The following is a 21,587-nucleotide window of genomic DNA, read 5'->3' as shown; positions in this document are numbered from 1 at the left end:
GTATTATTTGGCCTTGAGGAGGTAAGCTCTGGAAAGGGTTCACTCCCAGCTGGTGAAGAGCCCATGAGAACTTTCTCCCCCACTGGTATAGCCTGGCATGTTTCTGGCGCCGACTCCTCTACTTCAGAGTCTGATTCTGATTGATCACCTGAAACACCTTCTTCCAACGCAGGGGGACAGGGCTAGACATGACAGACACTGATTTGAAGTACTCATAATGTGCTTGTCCCTACAACCTCCACCATAGAAGAGTCCATAATACCATTATGCTATGAATGGACCCAGCTATGAAATTTGTGATTAAATCTGTGAATATTGACTGGGGAAACTCCATATTTCATTTTTCAAGGGTGGGTGATGTCCTCTATTTATGCTTTCGTGCTGTTTTCCATTTCCCATTTCCCTAAGGAGTGCACTGCAGTCTCTGTCCTGAACTTGACCCTGCAAGGAGGCAGTGTTCACATGAATGAGGACATATTGGAAACTTAATCCCAAAGATGATCCCAGTGGGTATCTCTTGGCTGAGGAGACTAATATGCCTGAGCTGGCCAGGTTACAATTCCTCTCTATGAATAGGTTCAGAACTCCTGGTTCTGGTTCTGCTGTTTGATAAGCAGGTAGCTGAGGTAGCGATTTTAGGATTATATGTCATCAGGTGTGTTTTATTGCATGGAGTCTGAACCTTCCTGGCCAAGGCTGATCTGGCTGCTTTTCTAGCTTACTGCAAGGCATCAGGAAAGATCAGGTCTGCCTATAATGACACATGCCTAAGTTCCATTTAGATTGGACTGTTCTAACATGCTGTACATGGGACCGTCTTTGAAGAGTCTCTGGAACTGGTCTAGAATGCTCATCCAGAATGCAGCAACAGGGATTTTGTAAAACCTCTGGGAGGTCTTCCTGTTTCCTTTTCAAAAATGATATTGCTATGCATTTTACATATTGTCCAAATATTGCATGAGTTTTCAGATTATATAGTGTTTTAACCTATTATGATTTTAGAATATCAAGTTCATGTTCACTGTTTATCACTGTGATTTTGTATTTGCAAATAAGATTTTTTTCATTGAAAAAGAGTTCTGAATACATTTTGATATATACAGAAAAGTTTCCATTCTCTGAACATTTTTATTGCTGTTTGAGAACCATTGTTGTGTATTCTGCTTTTACTGTAGTGATCCTGAGGTCATGGAATGACTTCCCTCTGCTCATATCCTAAAGATGTGCCTTAACGTATTTCTAGGAGAAACTTTAAGACTTATTTAGTTTAACAGGCTTTGGGCCTTTTTGGCTTATGGCAGCTATAAGTGGTGAGCCAGAGTGTTTCTTGCTGTGATCAGCCCTTTTTCTTGGTATTCGTAAGGTGTTTTGAACATATGAAATTTATTTATTTATTGAATTTCTATACCGCCCAATAGCCAAAGTTCTCTGGGCAGTTCACAAAAATTAAAACCATTCAAAGTATAAAACAACAGTATAAAACCATAATATAAAATACAATATAAAAGCACAACCAGGATAAAATCAGCAACAGTGCAGAAATACAAATTTAAAATACAAATTTAAAACAGCAAAGTTAAAATTAATTTATAGACTGTTGAAATACTGAGAGAATAAAAAGGTCTTCACCTGGCATCTAAAAGAATATAGTGTAGGTGCCAGGTGAACCTCCTTAGGGAGCTCATTCCACAGCTGGGGTGCCACAGCAGAGAAGGCCCTCCTCCTGGTAGCCACCTGCCTCACTTCCTTTGGCAGGGGCTCACAGAGAAGGACCCCTGAGGATGATCTTAAGGTCTGGGCAGGAGGAGGCGTTCATATGGGAGGAGGCGTTCCTTCAAATAACCTGGCCCTGAGCCATTTAGGGCTTTAAATGTTAATACCAGCACTTTGAATCGGGCCCAGACCTGGCCTGGCAGCTAATTGTAAGTGTTTATTTCAGCCAATTGTGTCCTAGGTGTGCATATATAAGTTTGTGTTTGCAATAGTGTGTGTGTGTGTGTGTGTGTGTGTGTGTGTGTGTGTGTGTGTTCTGGGAGGGATGCAGGCTGTCAGATTGTTTGGGGATAATAATAGACTCACTGGAAGGATGTTGCAAAAAGTCATATACACAGCAGCAGCTGGAAGGCTGACTAGATGTCGCTTTTGCCCATCATGGCTGCCGAGATTGAGCTTGTGTTGAACTGAGCTTCCTCAATATGCTGCTATTCACTGTAGAGCCTGAGGCAAAGGAAAGATTGTGGATCAATCTGAATTCACCCAGGCCTTCTTTGGTACTGTGCCGTGGTGGAATTCTTAGCAGGCAGGGGCCCTGCCACCCCTACCCACATCAGTCTCCTCTTGAGTCTTGTTTTGATCTGCCTGCTCTATGCCCTTCAGTGACACAAGTTTATCTGACTTTGCATGGATCCTCCAACTGGATCAGAAATCCTCTAGAAAACCCATGACACCCAAATAATATGCTGCTTGCGTATTAGGAGAGCAGCTGAGGGACCCAACAAATTGGAATAAGAACCCTGCTTCCTACTCCCGGCAGTCAGTGGTGTTGTGGGCCCACGGCTCATAGGGATACAGTACCAGCACTTCTTTATTAGCAGGGATGCTGAAGTCATCTGCCACCTCTCTCAGGCACCCCTGTTCCCTCTGAGCTTAGCTACAATCCTCATAGTAGCTGAGGAGGAAGAATGGATCCCCTGTTGTAATGCCAAATAGCTTCGTCTTGAATGGACAACTAAGACCTGTTAGCTTTACAGAAGACGTGCTCCTGGTGGAGATGATGAAAACTACCAGAAACTGGTGTGTTGATAATGGATCAGCAGAACTGGCCTCCTGTCTTCTGCCCTGCTGGCAAAAATCTAGCAGGGTTTTGGGTAGATCTGAGCCTCTGATACCAGAGTCTCCAATGCAAGGGTGTAGGATTGCTAGCCTAGAGCTCTGAATTTCATAACGAGGAATTTTGATGAAAACAAATAAGTACCTTACATACACATAGTTGTTAAGGATTTTTAATTTTGTGTTTGTGACAAATAACAAAAAACATCTACATCAACTACAATATCACAGAAAAGTAGTGTCTTTCTGGCAAACCCATCTACGTTCTGTATTGCATTTGTCAACAGTTATTGTATTCATTGGATCCTTTATCGCCGCACAGGAGTTTCTTGTAGCACCCTTCGGCTCTTGAAACCTGTGAAAGGAAAGAGAAAACCTGCTTATCAGAGCTGAGGGGGTGCAACAACTCTTCTTTTTTTCATAATTTATTTCATTTCATTTCTATTCCACCCGATAGCTGAAGTTCTCTGGGCAGTTCATAAAAAACAATGATGGTACAAAACTTTGTAATAAGGTCTTTATGGGAAATTTAATAGTTCAAAAATGCACAAGTAGATACTGTGAGCACCAACATTTCCCCATTTCTCTAGGAAGGAGATGGTAGGAAGGAGATACCAAGAGCCTGGGAGCAGCCACTGCAGGTAGTTTGCTGAGTCCCAGGAGAGACAGTGAAGGTGGGGACTCCATGAGTGTCTTAAGCCTTTTAAGTACGTATGAACAGAAGAGCTCTGCTGGATCAGATTAAAGGCCTATCTATTATTATTATTATTATTATTATTATTATTATTATTATTATTATTATTTGTATCCCGCCTTTTGCCCAATGCTGGGTCTCAAGGCGGCCTTACAAAGTTTAAAATATACATGGGGGGGGGGGGTGAAACAAAACCATAAACATTTAAAATACACAACAAAATTATAAGACATTAACATAGATGGAGGGCCAGATTATTCTCCAAAGGCCTGCTGGAACAAAAAAGTTTTAGCCTGCTTCCGAAAGCCCATCAAGGAGGGAGCCAGCCTAGCTTCCCCGGGAAGAGAGTTCCAGAGCACCGGAGCAGCCACCAAGAAGGCCCTCTCCCATGTTCCCACCAAGCGCGCCTGTGAAGAAGGTGGGACTGAAAGAAGGGCTTCTCCAGAAGATCTCAAAGCACGGGCAGGCTCATAAGGGAGAATACGTTCTTTCAAATAACCTGGACCTGACCCGAATCTAGTGCAACAGCCGGACATGAATGCAATACCACTCCTGCTCATGCCCCACTGCCACTGATATTGGGAAGGACACTGCCACTGATACTGGAGGTAGCACACAGCCATGAGGTCTAGTTGCCATTCATGGCTTCATCCTTCATGAAGTTCTCTAATTCCCCTTTAGAGCTGTTGATAGCAAATTCTTGTGGTAGCAAATTCCATAGTTTAATCTCTTCAAGGAGATTTATACGGTAAACTTTAAAAACAAAATATTAAATGCAATTAACTAAAAGAACAGTACACGATAGGAGTGCAAAGTGGGTCTTCTCTGCCTCAAAATTCGGGCCAGAGCTCCGTTGAGGCGGTTCTCTGACCTGATTTTGGAGCGGCTCCCCTAACTTTGCTTCATTGGAGAACTGCCCGTTTTCAGAGAAGCACTTGTCAATGGAAATTAATCAAATGCTTACAGCTCCCTCATTTTTAAAGATAAAGAGATGAATCTTGGCATGGTGATAGCTCTTCAAGCCTAGGAATTTTTTTTTAAAATCATGGTTTTAAAAATTATTTTTTAAAAATGCTATTTCTAAAAATAGAGAGGAAACTTGTCATGATGATAGCTCTTACATGGGGCTTTAGGCATGCCAAGTTAGTAGCAGATCCATTCATGCTTTGATTTTTTAGGAATTTTTAAATTCCCCCCCTCAAACTATTATCCCACTTGCACACGCATACACACATACACACACACACACACACACACACACACACACACACACGTTAATCCACCCCTATGCATTTATGGAGGGAGCTTTTATCCTTAGTTTGCTAAAGCAGAGCTCCACTGCTGCTGGTGGAAGTTTCTACTCCAGCCCTCTCCAACTTAGTACCCTCCAGATCTATTGGATGGACCCCCCCCCTTTTGCACTGGAAGCCCAGCCAGCCAATAGGAGTAATAGTTTAACTGAAATAAAGAGTTTGCCTGACTCAGATGTAGAAGCTTACTCACGATGCCAACCAGCCCAGCACCAATTTCACATTGTGGATGATTGATTTTTATGAGTCAGCAGAAACACGCTCCCTCCACCCTCACGGCCAGAACCAGCAGCCAGTTAGTGTTTCCCACTCCCTCGAACACTGTCATTGGAGAACATGACAGCGCTGTGGCAATTCCTAATTGGTTAGCCACAGATGTCAATATCAAAGTTACCCATCACCCCACTCAGCACCTTCCAAATATGGAGTCTCAGTCTCTCTCTCTCTCTCTCTCTCTCTCTCTCTCTCTCTCTTTCTCTTTCTCTCTCACACACACACATACACACACAGCATTGATACCAGAAAAACAGTCTGATAATTTTGGAGACTTTAGAAGTTCCGATTGGGCATGTCTCTGCTCTGATATTAATCAATGGGTTTGGGAGTGACTAATCTCTGCTCTGGAAGATTGAATGTGCCGCGGATGTTTGTGGTTACCAGATAATGCTGAGGCAGAGAGCACACCCCTAGTACACAACATTTAATAACCATAAAACCTCCCCCATTTATAAAACAGGAATAGGCATCTGTTTTTTTAAAAGTAGACTGGAACATCCAGTTCTTCATAGCCCATTTAAAAACATCCCCTAGCATTTGACACAGCTGGGCCAACACAAAAAGGCCCTGTCCGTTGTTCCACCAATCCAACAGGCTTTAAATTGGGCACTTGAACAGGGCCTCAATGGCCAGTCTTAGGGATTGGACAGGTTCATATAGGTAAAGGCTATTCTTCAAACAACCTAGTCCCAAGTCATTTAGGGCTTTAAAGATGAACACCAGTTCTTCAAAAGGGGCCTGGAAACCATGCACAACCACTGCAGCTGGTACAGAATAGGTGTTCTATGCTCTGTTTGCCTGCCCCCTGGAGGCACACAGGCAGCATTCTGCACCAGCTCAAGCTTCCCAACTGTCTTTAAAGGCAGCCTCATGTAGAGCACATGATAGTAGTCTCGTCTGGATGTGGCCAGGGCACGGATAACTGTAGCAAGGTCTGTTTTCTCCAGATAGGGGTGCAGCTAGTGAATCAGCCAAAGCTGTGTTTCCATGGATAGTGCCGATTCCAGGAGAATGCCCAGCCGCACACTTGGTCCTTCAGGGGGAATGCAGTCAGTCTCATGCCTCTACCGAGACTGTCAGATTCCCCCGTCCAAAGCTCTTCCATCTTATCTGGATTTAGCCTCAGCTTATCTCAGCTGGATTTGCCCTACTCCATTCCAAAACTGCCACCAGATGCCTCTTCAAGGGGTTTTGCAGCCTCCCTGGGACTAGATGGAGGAAACGAGGTGGTCAGATACTGATAACACCTTAGCCAAAACCTCCAAATGACTTCTTCCAGTGGCTTCATGTAGATGTTAAAAAGCATGGGAGCAAGATAGGCCTGAGGCACCCCAAAACAAGAGCACCATCTTCTGGATATGTCCCTCCAGAAATGACACGCCATTGTAATATTGTGCCCCCCATCCCCATTTGTACCCCAGGTAGCCATTCAGAAGGAGACCACCGTCAATGGTATTGAAGGCTACTGAGAGGTCTGACAGAACAGAGTTGCACGCCTCCTGTCCATTCCTCAACGTAAAGCATCCACCAGGCTGTTTATGTCACCAAACCAGGCCTGAAGATGGATTGGAATGGATCCAGGTAATCCGTGTCATCCAAGACCAGCTGGAGTTGAGCTTCTTGCTCAAATATAGGACATTAGATACTGGGTAATATTTATCCAAAATCAGCATCTTATTTTGATTTTTTTTCAACTAGGGCTTAACCACTATCTTTGTGGCTAAGTCTAGTTATATTGAGCTCTACAATTTCCATACTTTTCTCCATCATCCAGAAAATGAAGGGTTCTATAAAAGAGAAACTCACAAATTTGGATCAATCTGCAAGCCTGTAATCCACACCCATTTGTTCTCTGGAGATGATGATAAGGAGAGTCCAATCCAGTACCTTTGTCCTGGCACTGTAATATTTTGAATGAATTCCTGTATCAAAGAGAAAGTATTTGGGGGCATGATTATTCCTTTGTTATATGCATTTTCCTACCAATTTCAGGAAAGCTTTGGGCTTCTGAACATTAGAGCTGTGTCTTGCTTATCCGTACATTCAGTATAATCCAGTGTCACTCCATCTACACACCAATCACTTCTGCCCAATTCCTTTAATCTCCAGCACCTGTTTTAATCCAATCAGAGCTGCATATCCGGACCAACCACAGTGGCCGCAACTTGGGTTTCTTGTATCTGAATGAGTGTTTATTTCTGCATCAACACTCCACACAGCAGAGCTTTGGCTCTGGGGTTGGGATGTAGCTAAATGCCACCCCAACCAGCACCCAAGCTGGAGCCCCAAGTGCTGGGTGAGCCAGAAATCTTTTGAGCCTCACCTATGGATTCCAAATCTATTTATTTATATTTATATTTATATTTATTTATTTATTTCACTTATATACCGCTCCCATAGCCAGGGCTCTCTGGGTGGTTTACAGAAATTCTAAAATTGAGGTAAAAACAAGTATACAAAATTTAAAACTCTAAAACACAGAACATACACACATAAAGCATTAAAAACCGATTAAAAACTAAACATGTGGGTAATTAGATCTGCTATCATGAGATCTGCTGGGATGTGCCGCCATATGCCTGGGCAAAGAGGAAAGTCTTAACCTGGCGCCGGAAAGATAGCAGTGTTGGTGCCAGGCGAGCCTCATCAGGGAGATCTTTCCACAGTCTGGGGGCCACCACTGAAAAGGCCCTATCCCTTGTTGCCACACTCCGAGCCTCTCTCGGAGTAGACACCCGGAGGAGGACCTTAGATGTTGAACATAGTGACCGGGTATATTCACGTCGGGAGAGGCGTTCCATCAGGCATTGTGGCCCCAAGCTGTGTAAGGCTTTATAGGTCAAAACCAGCACCTTGAATTGGGCTTGGAAACATACAGGCAGCCAGTGCAAGCGGACCAGAGCAGGTGTTATATGGTCAAACCTTCTGGTTCCCGAAATCAATCTGGCCGCTGCATTTTGCACGAGCTGCAGCTTCCAAACCGTCTTCAAAGGCAGCCCTACGTAGAGCGCATTGCAGTAATCTAACTTGGAGGTTACCAGAGCATGGACAACTGAAGCCAGGTTATCCCTGTCTAGATAGGGGCGTAGCTGGGCGACCAACCGGAGTTTGTAGTCTTATTCATTGGATGGAATTCCACTTACCCATCGAATCCCCTGCCTATTCCAACTTTGTAAATAAGCACACAAAGGTTACTGGCCCACCAATAAATAAATAAAAAATACTAGCTTGCTGGGGGCAGGCAGGAGAGAGACACCTGCCTGCCCCCAGCAGCAGCCCCACCCCCTGCATTTGTAAACCACCCAGAGAGCTTCAGCTGTGGGGTGGTATATAAATGTAATAAATGAATAAAGATGCTGGATGCAGAGGAGGAGGCTTCTCCCCTCTGGGAAGTCATTTGCTCTGTAAACTGGGCACAGAGGGAAGGACAGCGGAGCCTATCTTTCCTCCACCAACCCACTCACCCATCTGCGCACAAATCCATGTCACTTTTTGCTAGTGAGCGAGTTCTTGACTACCAAGCTAGTATATACCCTTGTTATCTCACGAGGAACATCTGTTGTGGGCACTTGGGAACATTCCCTAAATATACAGTTTAGTAATTTCAGTATGGCTGCTCTTAGGATCAAAGCACTTGCTCTAGTTTAGTTGCATTTTCCATTCTGTTTGTTAGTTGCGGGACCAGGCAGTGACTAGACAAAACCTTGCCTTGGTTCTAATTAAGTTCTGAAACTCTGTTCTACTGGGTGTTTGTGGAATTATGGAAACACTGATGAATTTAACATAGTTGGGGAATGGGATGGAGCACAGAGCTGGGCCCTAGCCCTACATGATCCTCCGTTCACCAACCATCATGCCGTTGATTTAAGATTTCACTCCTACCTAGTTTTACTTGGACTCAACCTCAAACTCAAGCCTTACTTCAGAATCTGCATATGCTTTCTATGAAATGCATTGTATCAATGTGTAATTGTTTCCTTTACCTTCTCCTCCTTGTCTTGGATCACCACCAAGTGAGAATGCCTTGCTGAGCAATAATCTTGGCTCTCATGCCAGGACTTAATATCTGCTGATGGCCAGTAGCACTTGTCCCTGTGGAGGCGCCAGTGTTCAGGGCAGAATTTGCAAGTGGAATTCACTGGGAAGGGAAAGGAGGGACACACATCTAATTAGTATATCTGGCCAGGCCTCCATTTCTAATGTGGAATTTTTTATATAACTCGGCAAATGCAGGGATCCACTGACTTGCTACCCAAAGTTGTCCAGCAAACTGTTTTCTACTGTACTGCAGCCAGTTTCAGCAAGCTAAACATTTGCAGTCCATTGAAAGCTGGTGACTGATGGAGGATTCCTAGTAGTACCAATTCGAAGACATTGTACAGCTATTCCCTCTTCTCCCCCCCCCCCCTTTACAGAATTTCTGCAGAGAGAAAAAAATACAGAAGAGGCTGTGGGGATACAAGCAGAAGATGACAACATCTGGACCGTCAAAGAGGCGGGCTGATTGTGCAATAAAGGCCTTGTCTAGAAGCACTCTTGGAGACGGAGGGAGGGGAGAGGGGATAGCACTGGGCTGCCTGAATTAGTCACAGAAAATGAGGACATCATCTTAAACTAACTGAAAGACATCTTTGGGCCAAACTACATATTGCAATATATCTACATGTAACATTAACCTGACACAGCAAAGTGTTCTCAGGAAGGAGTGACTTGTGGTGGGAAAAGTGGATTTGGCAACCATTGGGTTTCTGGAATCCAGAGTGGCCTATATTTATCTTTGTAAGCAAGCATCTGGAATCCCAATTTGGGGTGGCGGGGGTTGGATTGAGAGAGAGAAGACCTCTTGGGTAGGAGTTTCAGAAGGAAAGGCGCATGGATGCATGATGCAAATCGCCACTTCCCAAGGACGGTTTGCACCACTGGAGCAGTTGCATGTACTGAATACAATATATACAAATAATCACCCAATTGGGAGAATCCAGCAAATCTTAAGAAGGTGATTACTCTCGGTGCTTCCCAAATGGTTTCTGTGCAGCTAATGCATTTTAGATGCACACTGCCCTGAAGCCAAAGAAAACAAGTTGAAAAAGCCATAACAGTCACTGGATCTCAAGCCTAGTTCCCTAGATGCAATGCTAATTATTGTAAATCAGTCCCTCGTGACAGAGCTCCAGTGACTGGAAGGGCAGTCAACTGCTCTCATCTGTTGGAAGTTCCTTCCTCATTCTGCTGCATACTTGAAATGGCTGGAGTTAAATTTCTGTGAGATTTTTCAGTGGTTTGTGCAAGAGGCTTGGAAGCTGTGCATGGTAGGTGGAAGGAAGTACTAATGAGTTCTTTAGAAGTATCATTAGTACGTTAGAAGTACTAACTGATGCTTCTAAAGTTGAGTGTTGGAACAGAAGACAAAGAGAAGCACAGATGGCACTCTCACACCCCCTACTGAAAGTCTGCAAGCTTGGCAGCTCTTGTGAAGGACTTCGGTATCTACAACAGCAAGCCACTAGTTCTCCCCCTGGGCCATAGGGTACATTTGCACTTATGTTCTCTATCAACAGTAACGTAGTCCAGCGATACAGTGCTTTGTGCCTGCACTGTCATCAACTGCTGATGTATGTAACTGTTGGAGAAAACTTGCATGTCTTCTAGTTCTATCTCACGGATTCTGAAGGAAGACACTACTCTAAAAGATTGTGGGGAAATGTATTTTTCCTAACGTGTAACTGGAGAGGAAGTAAATGTTGCTTATATAACTTTGGCTAGCACTGTCTTCATGCTCTGGAGCTAGTTTACACAACTCAAGCTTTAGATTTAACAGGTCTCTAAACAAGTGATTTATATAGCACACTCTTGTCTGGCCACTCATGTAAGTTTGTGGATCAATTACATGACATTGTAAACAGCCAGGACACCTCCCACAATTTCCTCACGTAATCCTGTGTTTTAAAAATGTGTTTATGTTGGGATTATTGTGTTTATGTTGGGATTATTCCACCACTAGATGGTGCTGTTTTATTTAAAGGAATAGGCAGCAATAGCATTCCCTTTTCAGTTCAAAATCACATGGTCGCTTCTGAAGGAGCCAGTTTTGATCACGAAAAGGAACTGAGACATGGTGATAATGCAGGTTTTTTTCCTAATGTCGAGACCCGCTAAGATGACGCCATTTCAAACAGGGGTACAGACAGGAAGACTCTTCATATATAAACATTTTGACTTTTATCCTTACCAGGGCTGTATGTAATAAGAGGATATGTCATGTAACCAATGACAAATCTCAGTCTAGTAATTTCTGGAGAAGAATTTGCTAAGTTTTAGTGCCAAAGAGATGGAGTTGAGAAAAAGAAAGAAAAAGAAGAGAGAGAGAGAGTCTTTGGCCGGATCTACACTATTGCTTTAAAGCGCTTTATAACAGTTTTATAGCGCTTTAAAGCAGTTAAAGCGCTTTATAACTGTTATAAAACACTTTAAAGCAGTAGTGTAGATCTGGCCCTGTTTGGAGAGATCCAGGGAAGAACACCACACCACTGCTTTTTGTGATACCAGTCAAGACCTGCGTTCTTGCTGGAAGACTTTCCAGTAATCAGTTAAAAACATTTTAATGGGGTTTGCTGGTGCTACAGCTGCTGTACTGGAACATTTTGATTGCAAGCTGGTTTTGCCCAGCTCTATAAAAACTAATGTTGGGGATAGGGATGCTGCAGGGGCCTGACTGGGTCCAGGACTCCAATGGATTCCCCCATATCCGCCCTCCCGACCCAGTGGTGCATTTGCACCTGGTACCTGTCCAGCCAATGAGCACCTGGTAGCTGTCCACCCTCATCCAGAGCCTCCATTGTGCATGACAATGGAGGCTCCGGAAATTACATATTTTTCCCCACTGCGTAAATGGTGGCCACAAAGGCAAGAGTAAAGGTGCCAATGGGGAAATGCATAATTTCTGTAGCCTCCATTGTGTGCAACAATGGTGACTCTAGAAATTGCGCATTTCCCTGTTGCGTAAATGGCAGCTGTAAAGGCCCCATTTACGCAGTGGGGGAAATTGCATTATTTCCATAGCCTCCACTTTTGCGCACAGTGGAGGCTACAGATGAGGACACATCGTTGGATGCTTGCTGAGCCAAAACTGAAGCTCTCAAAAGTGCGCTTCAACATTTTTATTAATGATTTGGATGAGGAGGTGCAGGGAATGCTTATCAAATTTGCAGATGACACAAAATTGGGTGGGATAGCTAATACCCTGGAAGACAGAAACTACTTCAAAGTGATTTTGATAGGCTGGGCTGAAAACAACAGAATGAAATTTAATAGTGATAAATGCCAAGTTCTACATCTAGGAAAAATAAACTGAATGAACAGTTACAAGATGGGGGATACTTGGCTCAGCAATACTACAAGCGAGAAGGATCTTGGAATTGTTGTAGATTGCAAGCTCCCCCCACCCTACCCCTGATGGGCGCAGTGGCTCCTGGCTCTGCTTGAGTAACCGCGGCAACAGGCCACACATTCCACGGTCTCAGGCTCAGCCTGGGACTGTGTAAAAACTGGGTCCAAAGGGGAGTGCTCTTTGGGCCCTCCTTGATCCCGGGATGCCCTGTGCATCATGTGGACGCATAGGGACGATCCTGGGGTTCGCCCCGTGATAAAGCCTGGTCTAGCTAAGGCCTGTGTTGCACTATATAAGATCCATGAACAACATATGCTGCTACTACTGTTGTTTCATACTTTTGTAGTATGAAACAACACCTCCCAGAAGAACATGTTTGTTTACATCTGCATGTATTGAATGCATATGTATTGATGAGTGACTGAATAAATAAATAAATAAATAAATAAATAAATAAATGTATATCATTGTTCTTCAGCTTTTAACTAGCTCAGATGACAGTAATTTGAGGCTCTACAATACTGGTCTCCAGCAACATTTTGATTGAGGCCATCACTGAGGTGCTATTAATAAGAGCCGGTATTGTGTAGTGGCCAGAATGTTGGCCTGGGAGTCAGGAGATCCGGGTTCTAGTCCCCACTCAGCCATGAAGCTCACTGGGTGACTTTGGGCCAGTCACAGACTCTCAGCCCAACCTACTCACAGGGTTGTATTTGTGAGGATAAAACTGAGAAGAGGAGTATGTATGTTGGATTCATTAAGTTGGAAAAAAATGGGATTTAAATGTACTAATAAATAATAAATAAATAATAAGAAGAAAATATTGCCAAAACATTTTTTGCACTTAGTATTTTAACACCTCTTCTCATCAATCCAATACCCAGATCAAAGTTATAGAGTATACAATTATGATTAACTCAAATCATGAAAGGTTGCTGTACAATCATAAATGAAGGCCAATGTCTGGACAAGGCTGTGGCCATTTTCAATTTCTCTTCTCCGGCCCCCACTGTAGCATGTGAAGGCATAGGAACATGTGGATTCCTAACCATGAAGGTGCGAGGAACTTCTTTAAAAACACACACCCATTCTCTAATTTACTAAGAGGCTAACAATACAATCTTATGCATGTTTAATCAAAAGTAAGCCCCACTGAGTTCAGTGTAACATACTCCTAAGTAAATGTGCTGATAAATCAGGGAAACAAAGTGTGTTTATATGTGTGGGGGGGGGGGGCATTTACAACAACAACAACAACAACTTATTGCTTATTAACCAGTCACGCCATACACTTGCAAAAACATAATAAAATACTCCTCTCAGACAGAGGAAATACCAAAAAACGAAGTGTTAGTCAGGTGGCTAACAAGAACAAGTTAAAACATTTTATAAACCTTGAACAATATTTGCTAACATGTTATATTATGTTGACAAGTTTAGACTTTTGTGGAAGCCAGTGACTTTTGTTTCTCCAGAGCATGTTTGACAAATTTGGCAGTCCTAAATAATAATAATTAATAATAATAATAATAATAATAATAATAATTATTATTATTATTTTATTTCTTACCCGCCTCTCCATTCTGATCGAGGCGGGGAACAGCAGCAAATTTAAAAATACATAAAACTGAATTAAAACATAATATACATAATTAAAACATCCTAAAAACATTCTAAAAACATCCTAAAATTCCACTGGTTAGGCCTGCCAGAAGAGATCAGTCTTAATTGCTTTCTTAAATGCTAATAGACTATTATGTTGATGTGTCTCTTCCGGCAGGCCATTCCACAGTCTGGAATGGTGATGTATAATAATCTATACCAGCTAATAGTGATAGGGTTATGCTTAGGAAAGGAAAGGAACCTCTTGTGCAAGCACTGAGACATTACTGACTCTTGGAGGAACGCCAGCTTTCGTTGACATTTTCTTGGCAGGCCTTATAGCGGGGTGGTTTGCCGTTGCCTTCCCAGCCGTTATTACCTTTCCCCCAGCTAACTGGGTACTTATTTTACTGACCTCAGAAGGATGGAAGGCTGAGTCGACCCAAGCCAGCTGCCTGTGAAACCAGCTTCCGCTGGGATCGAACTCAGGCCGTGGGGGAGTTTCAGCTGCTGTAACTGCCGCTTTACCACTCTGCAGAGGAGTTATCCTTGAACCCAACTATTAAGGGCTCAAGGTGTTGCTTCCTATTCTCTGTGAACAATGGGCATTCTGCTAGGAAGTGTACTATGTCCTCTGCCTTGAGACAGCTGGCTGGGCAATCTGCTTTCACACTATGATGGGACCTATAGCGTGCCTTAACCTCCATCAGCTGGAGTGAGGGGGGCATTTAATGAATTCTCTTTGAATTACTGGGTCAATTTCATGAATTTTTGGTTGAACCATTGCTTCTCATTACCTCTATATCCTACTTGTTGGGATTTAGCAACGGGATTTTTAGTATGTCTGGACTTGATGCATGTAATCTGCCTTCCACATGGCCAAGCTACATGTGACAAGGCAAATCTGTGATCAGATCTCTCAATACCTTAAAAAACAAACAAACTTAAAAGCAGCTACAGCATTAGGGCCAGTGCAAGGCGTTTGGGTGCTTCAGACAAAGGACAAAATGGGGCTTCCCATATTCCATGTCCAGAAGCCAAATGAACTAGTAGTTGAATCTTAATTCAGCACTGGCAATGGGATAGCATCCTCCACTAACCTATGGATAGCAGGTTAGCGTAGCGTGTGCAGGGCAGGCCACAAAGCACACCCAGCTCTGTTCTCCAGCCATGGGAATGGCCAGGCAGACTGCAGTTTACAACACACACGCCCTCGAGCACCTGCAACCTGAGGCAGCCGCCTCACTCTGCCTTGTAGTAGGGCCTGCCATGTGGGGCATACAAGTTGGATTGGGGCCATAGCACTGCGAGACAGTTAAGACCCCCTCACTGTTACCCCAATTTAAATCACTCCCTCCTCTATGCTGAAGCTCCTATTACCTGTGGAAAGGGGGAGCGTTAGACACAATGGAGGAGCCTCTATGTGGCTATTAGTAGCTTCAGTAGGGGAGTGGGGGAGAATTTTACATCAGCTAAATGGCTAAGTGAAAAGGATTTACCACCCCCACCCCAGCAGTGTGGCCCAATTCCAACACACACACACACACACACACACACACACACACACTGCCCCACTGCTTTTAAGTCTAAAAAAGATACTGAGAAATCAGACCATGGATCATTCACACCATGCCTAGACTGGCCTTTAGGTCAGGAGTGGGGACCTAAGGCTCCCATCAGCCCCAGCCAGCATTGCAAGTGATCAGGGCTGATGGGACTTGTAGTCCAATAACAACTGGAGGTCCATAGTTCCCCCACGCCTGCATTAGGTAATGGTCCGGTCTGCGCTAACACAGAGAGAGGCAAAGTGGAGCCCTCTAGAGGGCAAAGCTCAACATGGAACATACTGAGGTCTGGAAATGGATATCTGAGTGAATTGTCTGAAGTTCTTTTACTGCAAAGTTACTGCAGGAATAAAGCTACTTGTTTTTGAAAACTGCAAAAATACCCCAAACAGCACAGATTAATGTCCAGTAAAGGAGCAAAGACAAGCACACAGCTGCTATATATCCTTGGCAAGAACTGTTGATTAAGGGGCACCAGAATAACGCTACAAAACATTGGCTTTACCTGAGGAGCTGCTCTGGTTTTGGCTGCAGAGTCCATTTCTTAGATGAGACCGAAAATTTTCTAAAGCAGCACTGCAGTTCGTTGAGCATGGGCCAATAGATCTGCCAGCTTCACTCCCAGGTTTTGTTTTCTCAGCCTTCAACTGCAAAGCTTCCAAAGACCCAAAATGAAAATTCAGACATTTAAATAAATAGGCATAAGGTTAAAGTTCAAAATATGGATGCAAAGAATGGGGGAGGGGAAAAGATGGATGTTAATAAGATAGGGAAGAAGAGCTGCACAAGAGGACAAAACTCCTGTATCTTTAATCATGAGAGAATATTGGCAGATCGTCATGCAGTGATGAGAGAAGTGGCACTAGACAGAATTCGCAGATGGGAACCTGTATGTGTGTTTGATGGGAGCGGCCTCAGAGGAGGCCTTTTTGGGCTGGATGGGGAGGCCTAGCAGACTGAATTTGGCCTGCAACCCATCCCTGCCACAATGAAATAAAAATAGGCAAGCCTACCTGCACCATGACATTCCTGACTTAGTGGAAATAATAATAATAATAATAATAATAATAATAATAATAATAATAATAATAATAAGTTTCAGAGGATCCCCTAAGCAGATTTGTGTGGGGTACATGGGGCTGGAGGGAGAAGGGAAAATTGCCTCCACCAACAGGAGCATCCCATGAGTGGAGTTCTGCTCAGAAGAACTTACGACCCCAGCCAAAATATGTCAGTTTAGATGAAACTACTCTTAAAATGAAGAAAATAATGTCTAAAGGCTGCAATCCTGGGAACATTTATCTGCACCTAATTCCCACTGAAAATAGCAGGACTTCATTCTGAGTAAACGAGCATAAAAATGTATCGTTACAATATTTATTACAAAACAAACAACTGCAAAAAAGACACGAACGCTCTCATAAACAACAGATACTTTTTAAAACAAGGGTTTCCTTTTTAAAAAATAGAAGAAAAAGAAAGATAAAGATCTTAAACATTTAACAGAAATACTTACAAGAGCTGTTTTCATTTCATAATAGAAGCATTAGAAAGAGGTAGGATAGGTTTGTTTTTTAAAAATACATCACATATTTTTCATAGGACCCCACAAAAAGCACACATAACTATATACAATACAACGATACTCACCCAGGGTTATTACGGCTGCCAGAAGAATGACATTCCCAAAGCACAGAATGATCACAAGCCAACGAGAACGCCGGGCAGTAGCTATAACGAGTAACGGCTAATTTATTAATGGAAGAATGTGTGTAAGAAATGCCATAAGTTTGCTTCTCTCCAACTGACTGTAAGTTGAGGAACATTACAGTGATGAGAAGCTAAGGGTTTGGGGTTTTGGTCTACATAATGTTACTCGCATTAGACATTCACACTTACACATTTACCAATATGTCGATTTTGCTCTTTGGTAAATTTAAGGGTAGATATTGGCAGTGTAATTCACAAATCCTGATATTTTCAAATTCCAATAAATACTTAATTACTGAGTCATACTGAGGTGTGTGTTTTTAAGTTCCATTTCCTGGCAGCAAAATTTAGTACTCTCTGGCCTTTGGCAACATATAATAAGTTTTTTTTTTAATATGGGTTCTGAACTGCTTATTGTTGATTGTTAAAATAGCTTCGAGGTGTGGGTGTGGGTGTGGGTGTGAGTGTGCGGGTGTGTGTGCAGTCTGTTTATATGTTTGCATGTATACAGTTTTTATATTATGTACAATATTGTATTTTTTAAAGTTTTGAATCTTTGTAAACCACCAAGAGACCTTTTAGTATTAGGTGGTATAGAAATGTAATAAATGAAATGGTGTTCTGCAAACCAAAATAACGAACACAACATTTTCCAGAGAAATAGCTACTGAATCAAGAGGCTAAATTTTGAGCATTGGGTATCGAATTGCAGAATTCTTAGAAGGAAATTCATCAAAACCCACCTAGAATTGTAACTGCTTTTCATCATCATTAATCATTAGCATCATTGTTTTAAAAACCCTATTTTTTGCCACAGAAAAAGAGCGATAATTTATAGAGCTCTGATCATTGCAATACAATGTGTACATTTGTTGTATTCTTCCAAGTATGAAACTGACATCATTTTATTCCAAGTCTATGATAACATTTATGGAAGGTACTCATTCCTCATACCAGCTACCTAACTATAAGGTTAATATTTCCACGCACATGCACACATTCCCATATGCTACACATCTATCCCTCAAAAGTAATATACACTGGTGGGGTAGCACAGGTTATTTCTGTACAGAATATATTTCTCCCAGATACCAGGATAATTCCGATACATTTGTACTAACAAAGCCACATACACACTATAAAAAATCCCCAGTACAGAATGATAGAATCCCAACCAGACATACTGATGGGGGATTTAAGTACCTGCTTTTTGACTTACTGTCAGCAAGACAACAACTAGCTTTTAAAAACAAACAAGCAGACAACATTAACACTCACTTACAGAGCTGTTGAGATGGATCCAGAGGCCTTGAGATTGGTGGTTCAGAAGGGATGTTGAGATCAGCGTAAACTATTTCTCCAGCCATGCTAGAAGCAGTGAATATTAGACTCTCTGTGACAAGGGGAAACCAGCGAATGATGTATGGACCTACCTGACAGATACAATACATTGCAAAAAAAGTGCTAAACCCGCCCAGAACCTGCTTTATCTCCAAGACTCTAGAGAGGCCCAATATTTTAATGGACAATCCTCAAAGGGCCTACTCAAAGATCAAAGAGCCTTGTGGCACTTTAAAGAGTAACTAAGGTATTATGGCATAAGCTTTTGTGGACTAGAGTCCACTTCATCAGATTAATGAAGTGTTTCCTGAGTTCCGTGGCAGTGAGTGGGTTGGAATTCCAAACAGTGAGAACAGAAGAACTGAAATGCAGAAAATGTATGGCAGTGATAATTTAATGGTGACCATACACCATTAATGTTGATGGATGATGACATGGACATCCTTGAAAGGATGAGCTGATTTATTATTATTATTATTATTATTATTATTATTATTATTATTATTATTTTTATTATTATTATTATTTCTATACTGCCCAATAGCTGAAGCTCTCTGGGCAGTTTACAACGATCCTAAGACAATAAAATACAGCATAAAAAGCAGCATAAAAAATAAATATCTAAAATTTAAAATAATTTAGAATGCTAAAAAAAGTTTCAAAAAAATACTAGACCTGTTTAGATGACTGGCATAAATACCAGATCATTTGCCATTAAGTCCCTGGGAGTAGAGGGCAGTCTTAACCTGGCCCTTAAAAGATGATCGTGTTGGTGCCAAGTGGACCTCTGTGGGGAGCTCATTACATTGTCAGGGGCCATCACTGAGAAGGCCCTCTCTCTTGTTGCGTGTAGACCACGTTCGGAGGGAAAATAAGCCACAGTGGCTTATTTTCCATCCCGCATGTACCCACTGTAAGTTACCTAATTACCCTCACTGGGCATGGGTTGTCGTGATGTGTGAACCGGGCGAGGGTGAGCGACTGGGGTTTCGGGGTGGATTGTTTGGACATCACAACAACTCACACCCAGTAAAGGTAATTATGCTAATTAGGTAGCCCACAATTGGCATGAGTGGGAATGGAAAATAAGCCACCATGGCTTATTTTTCCATCCATGGTCATGTGAACCTGCCTGCAGTGTGATTTATTTTTATTTTTTAAACCTATGTCCCTATTCAAGCCCCAGGAGTCAGAGCTGAAACGTCTAATGTACTGCAGTTCGTCTGCTCCCCATTGAATCCTGTATTTAAAGTTCTTTTTTTCAAGGAAAAGTCTTTCCACAATTCACCACTGATGGCTTTGCCCACATCATTACTGCTGCTGCTGGGCCCATAGTGGTCAACTTTTGGCTGCTGTTAGGATTTCTCCTACTGCATCTGTCTCACCTTCTCTCCTTTCCTCCCCAGCCTTCACCCATTTTCTAATTCATTAGTGCCACAGATGTGTCACTACCACTTCCGAATCAATGAAACATACTCCTGGTCAGGCTGGCTAGAGCAGAATTGTGCATCTCTCAGCCACTATTAATAAACACACGTCAATTTGATCTATCACAGATATCGGGGGTGGTGCTAGGTACCTAAAAGATCTGGGGTTCGGGCCCATAAAATTGCACACATTTGCATATGCTAATTTATATGCATAATTAAAAATAATTTGTTGTTGTTTATTCGTTCAGTCGCTTCCGACTCTTCGTGACTTCATGGACCAGCCCACGCCAGAGCTTTCTGTCGGCCGTTGCCACCCCTAGCTCCCCCAAGGTCAAGTCTGTCACCTCCAGAATATCATCCATCCATCTTGCCCTTGGTCGGCCCCTCTTCCTTTTGCCTTCCACTTTCCCTAGCATCAGCCTCTTCTCCAGGGTATCCTGTCTTCTCATTATGTGGCCAAAGTACTTCAGTTTTGCCTTTAATACCATTCCCTCAAGTGAGCAGTCTGGCTTTATTTCCTGGAGTGTGGACTGGTTTGATCTTCTTGCAGTCCAAGGCACTCTCAGCATTTTCCTCCAACACCACAGTTCAAAAGCATCTATCTTCCTTCGCTCAGCTTTCCTTATGGTCCAGCTCTCGCAGCCATAGGTTACTACGGGGAATACCGTTGCTTTAACTATGCGGACCTTTGTTGTCAGTGTGGTGTCTCTGCTCTTAACTATTTTATCAAGATTTGTCATTGCTCTCCTCCCAAGAAGTAAACGTCTTCTGATTTCCTGGCTGCAGTCAGCGTCTGCAGTAATCTTTGCGCCCAGAAATACAAAGTCTGTCACTGCCTCCACGTTTTCTCCCTCTATTTGCCAGTTATCAATCAAGCTGGTGTATGGTGTTTCTTGGACCAGCAAAGAGTTGTATGGGCTAGGGTGACCATATGAAAAGGAGGACAGGGCTCTTGTATTTTTAACAGTTGTATAGAAAAGGGAATTTCAGCAGGTGTCATTTGTATGTGTGCAGCACCTGCTGAAATTCCCTCTTCATCACAACAGTTAAAGCTGCTGGAACCCTGCCCTTTTTTGTATCTGGTCAAGAAGGCAGGGCTCCTGCAGCTTTAACTGTTGTGATGAAGATGAAATTTCACCAAGTGCTGCATGCATACAAATGACACCTGCTGAATTTCTCTTTTCTATACAAAGATACTAGAAACCTGTCTTGCTTTCCATATGGTCACCCTATATATGGTACCTTAAACATTTACCAATGAATTGCAAACTGAATATGGCACACTAGCAAGGGAGAGTGTAGGAATGTATTTAGAGTAATAACACATGCTTTTAGGCTGCAAGCTCACACAATTACTATTGGGTTAACATCATTCAACAAAGTGGTATTTATCTCTGAGTAGGTCCCCGCTGCCCATATCACCAACAGCACCAGAAGAAAGCC

At 42.7% G+C, this 21,587-nt stretch overlaps 1 protein-coding gene across 1 annotated transcript in view; it reads right to left on the bottom strand.

Moving 5' to 3' along the window:
* Positions 1-18,740, bottom strand: part of LOC134395997 (killer cell lectin-like receptor subfamily F member 1) — an 86,754-nt gene extending 68,014 nt beyond the window's left edge. Inside the window, exons 1-4 of the mRNA XM_063122307.1 lie at positions 18,656-18,740; positions 17,314-17,394; positions 16,169-16,318; positions 9,093-9,247 (exon numbers count right to left, since the gene is read on the bottom strand). Coding sequence (XP_062978377.1) covers positions 9,093-9,247; positions 16,169-16,318; positions 17,314-17,394; positions 18,656-18,740 — 471 coding nt within the window. The remainder of the gene's footprint in view (positions 1-9,092; positions 9,248-16,168; positions 16,319-17,313; positions 17,395-18,655) is intronic.
* Between the last annotated feature and the right edge of the window lie 2,847 nt (positions 18,741-21,587).

This window comes from Elgaria multicarinata, chromosome 3 (genome assembly GCF_023053635.1).
Source record: "Elgaria multicarinata webbii isolate HBS135686 ecotype San Diego chromosome 3, rElgMul1.1.pri, whole genome shotgun sequence".
NCBI lineage: Eukaryota > Metazoa > Chordata > Lepidosauria > Squamata > Anguidae > Elgaria > Elgaria multicarinata.
The sequence above is the reverse complement of the archived record's forward strand: the minus strand, read 5'-3'. Positions and strand labels throughout refer to the sequence as shown.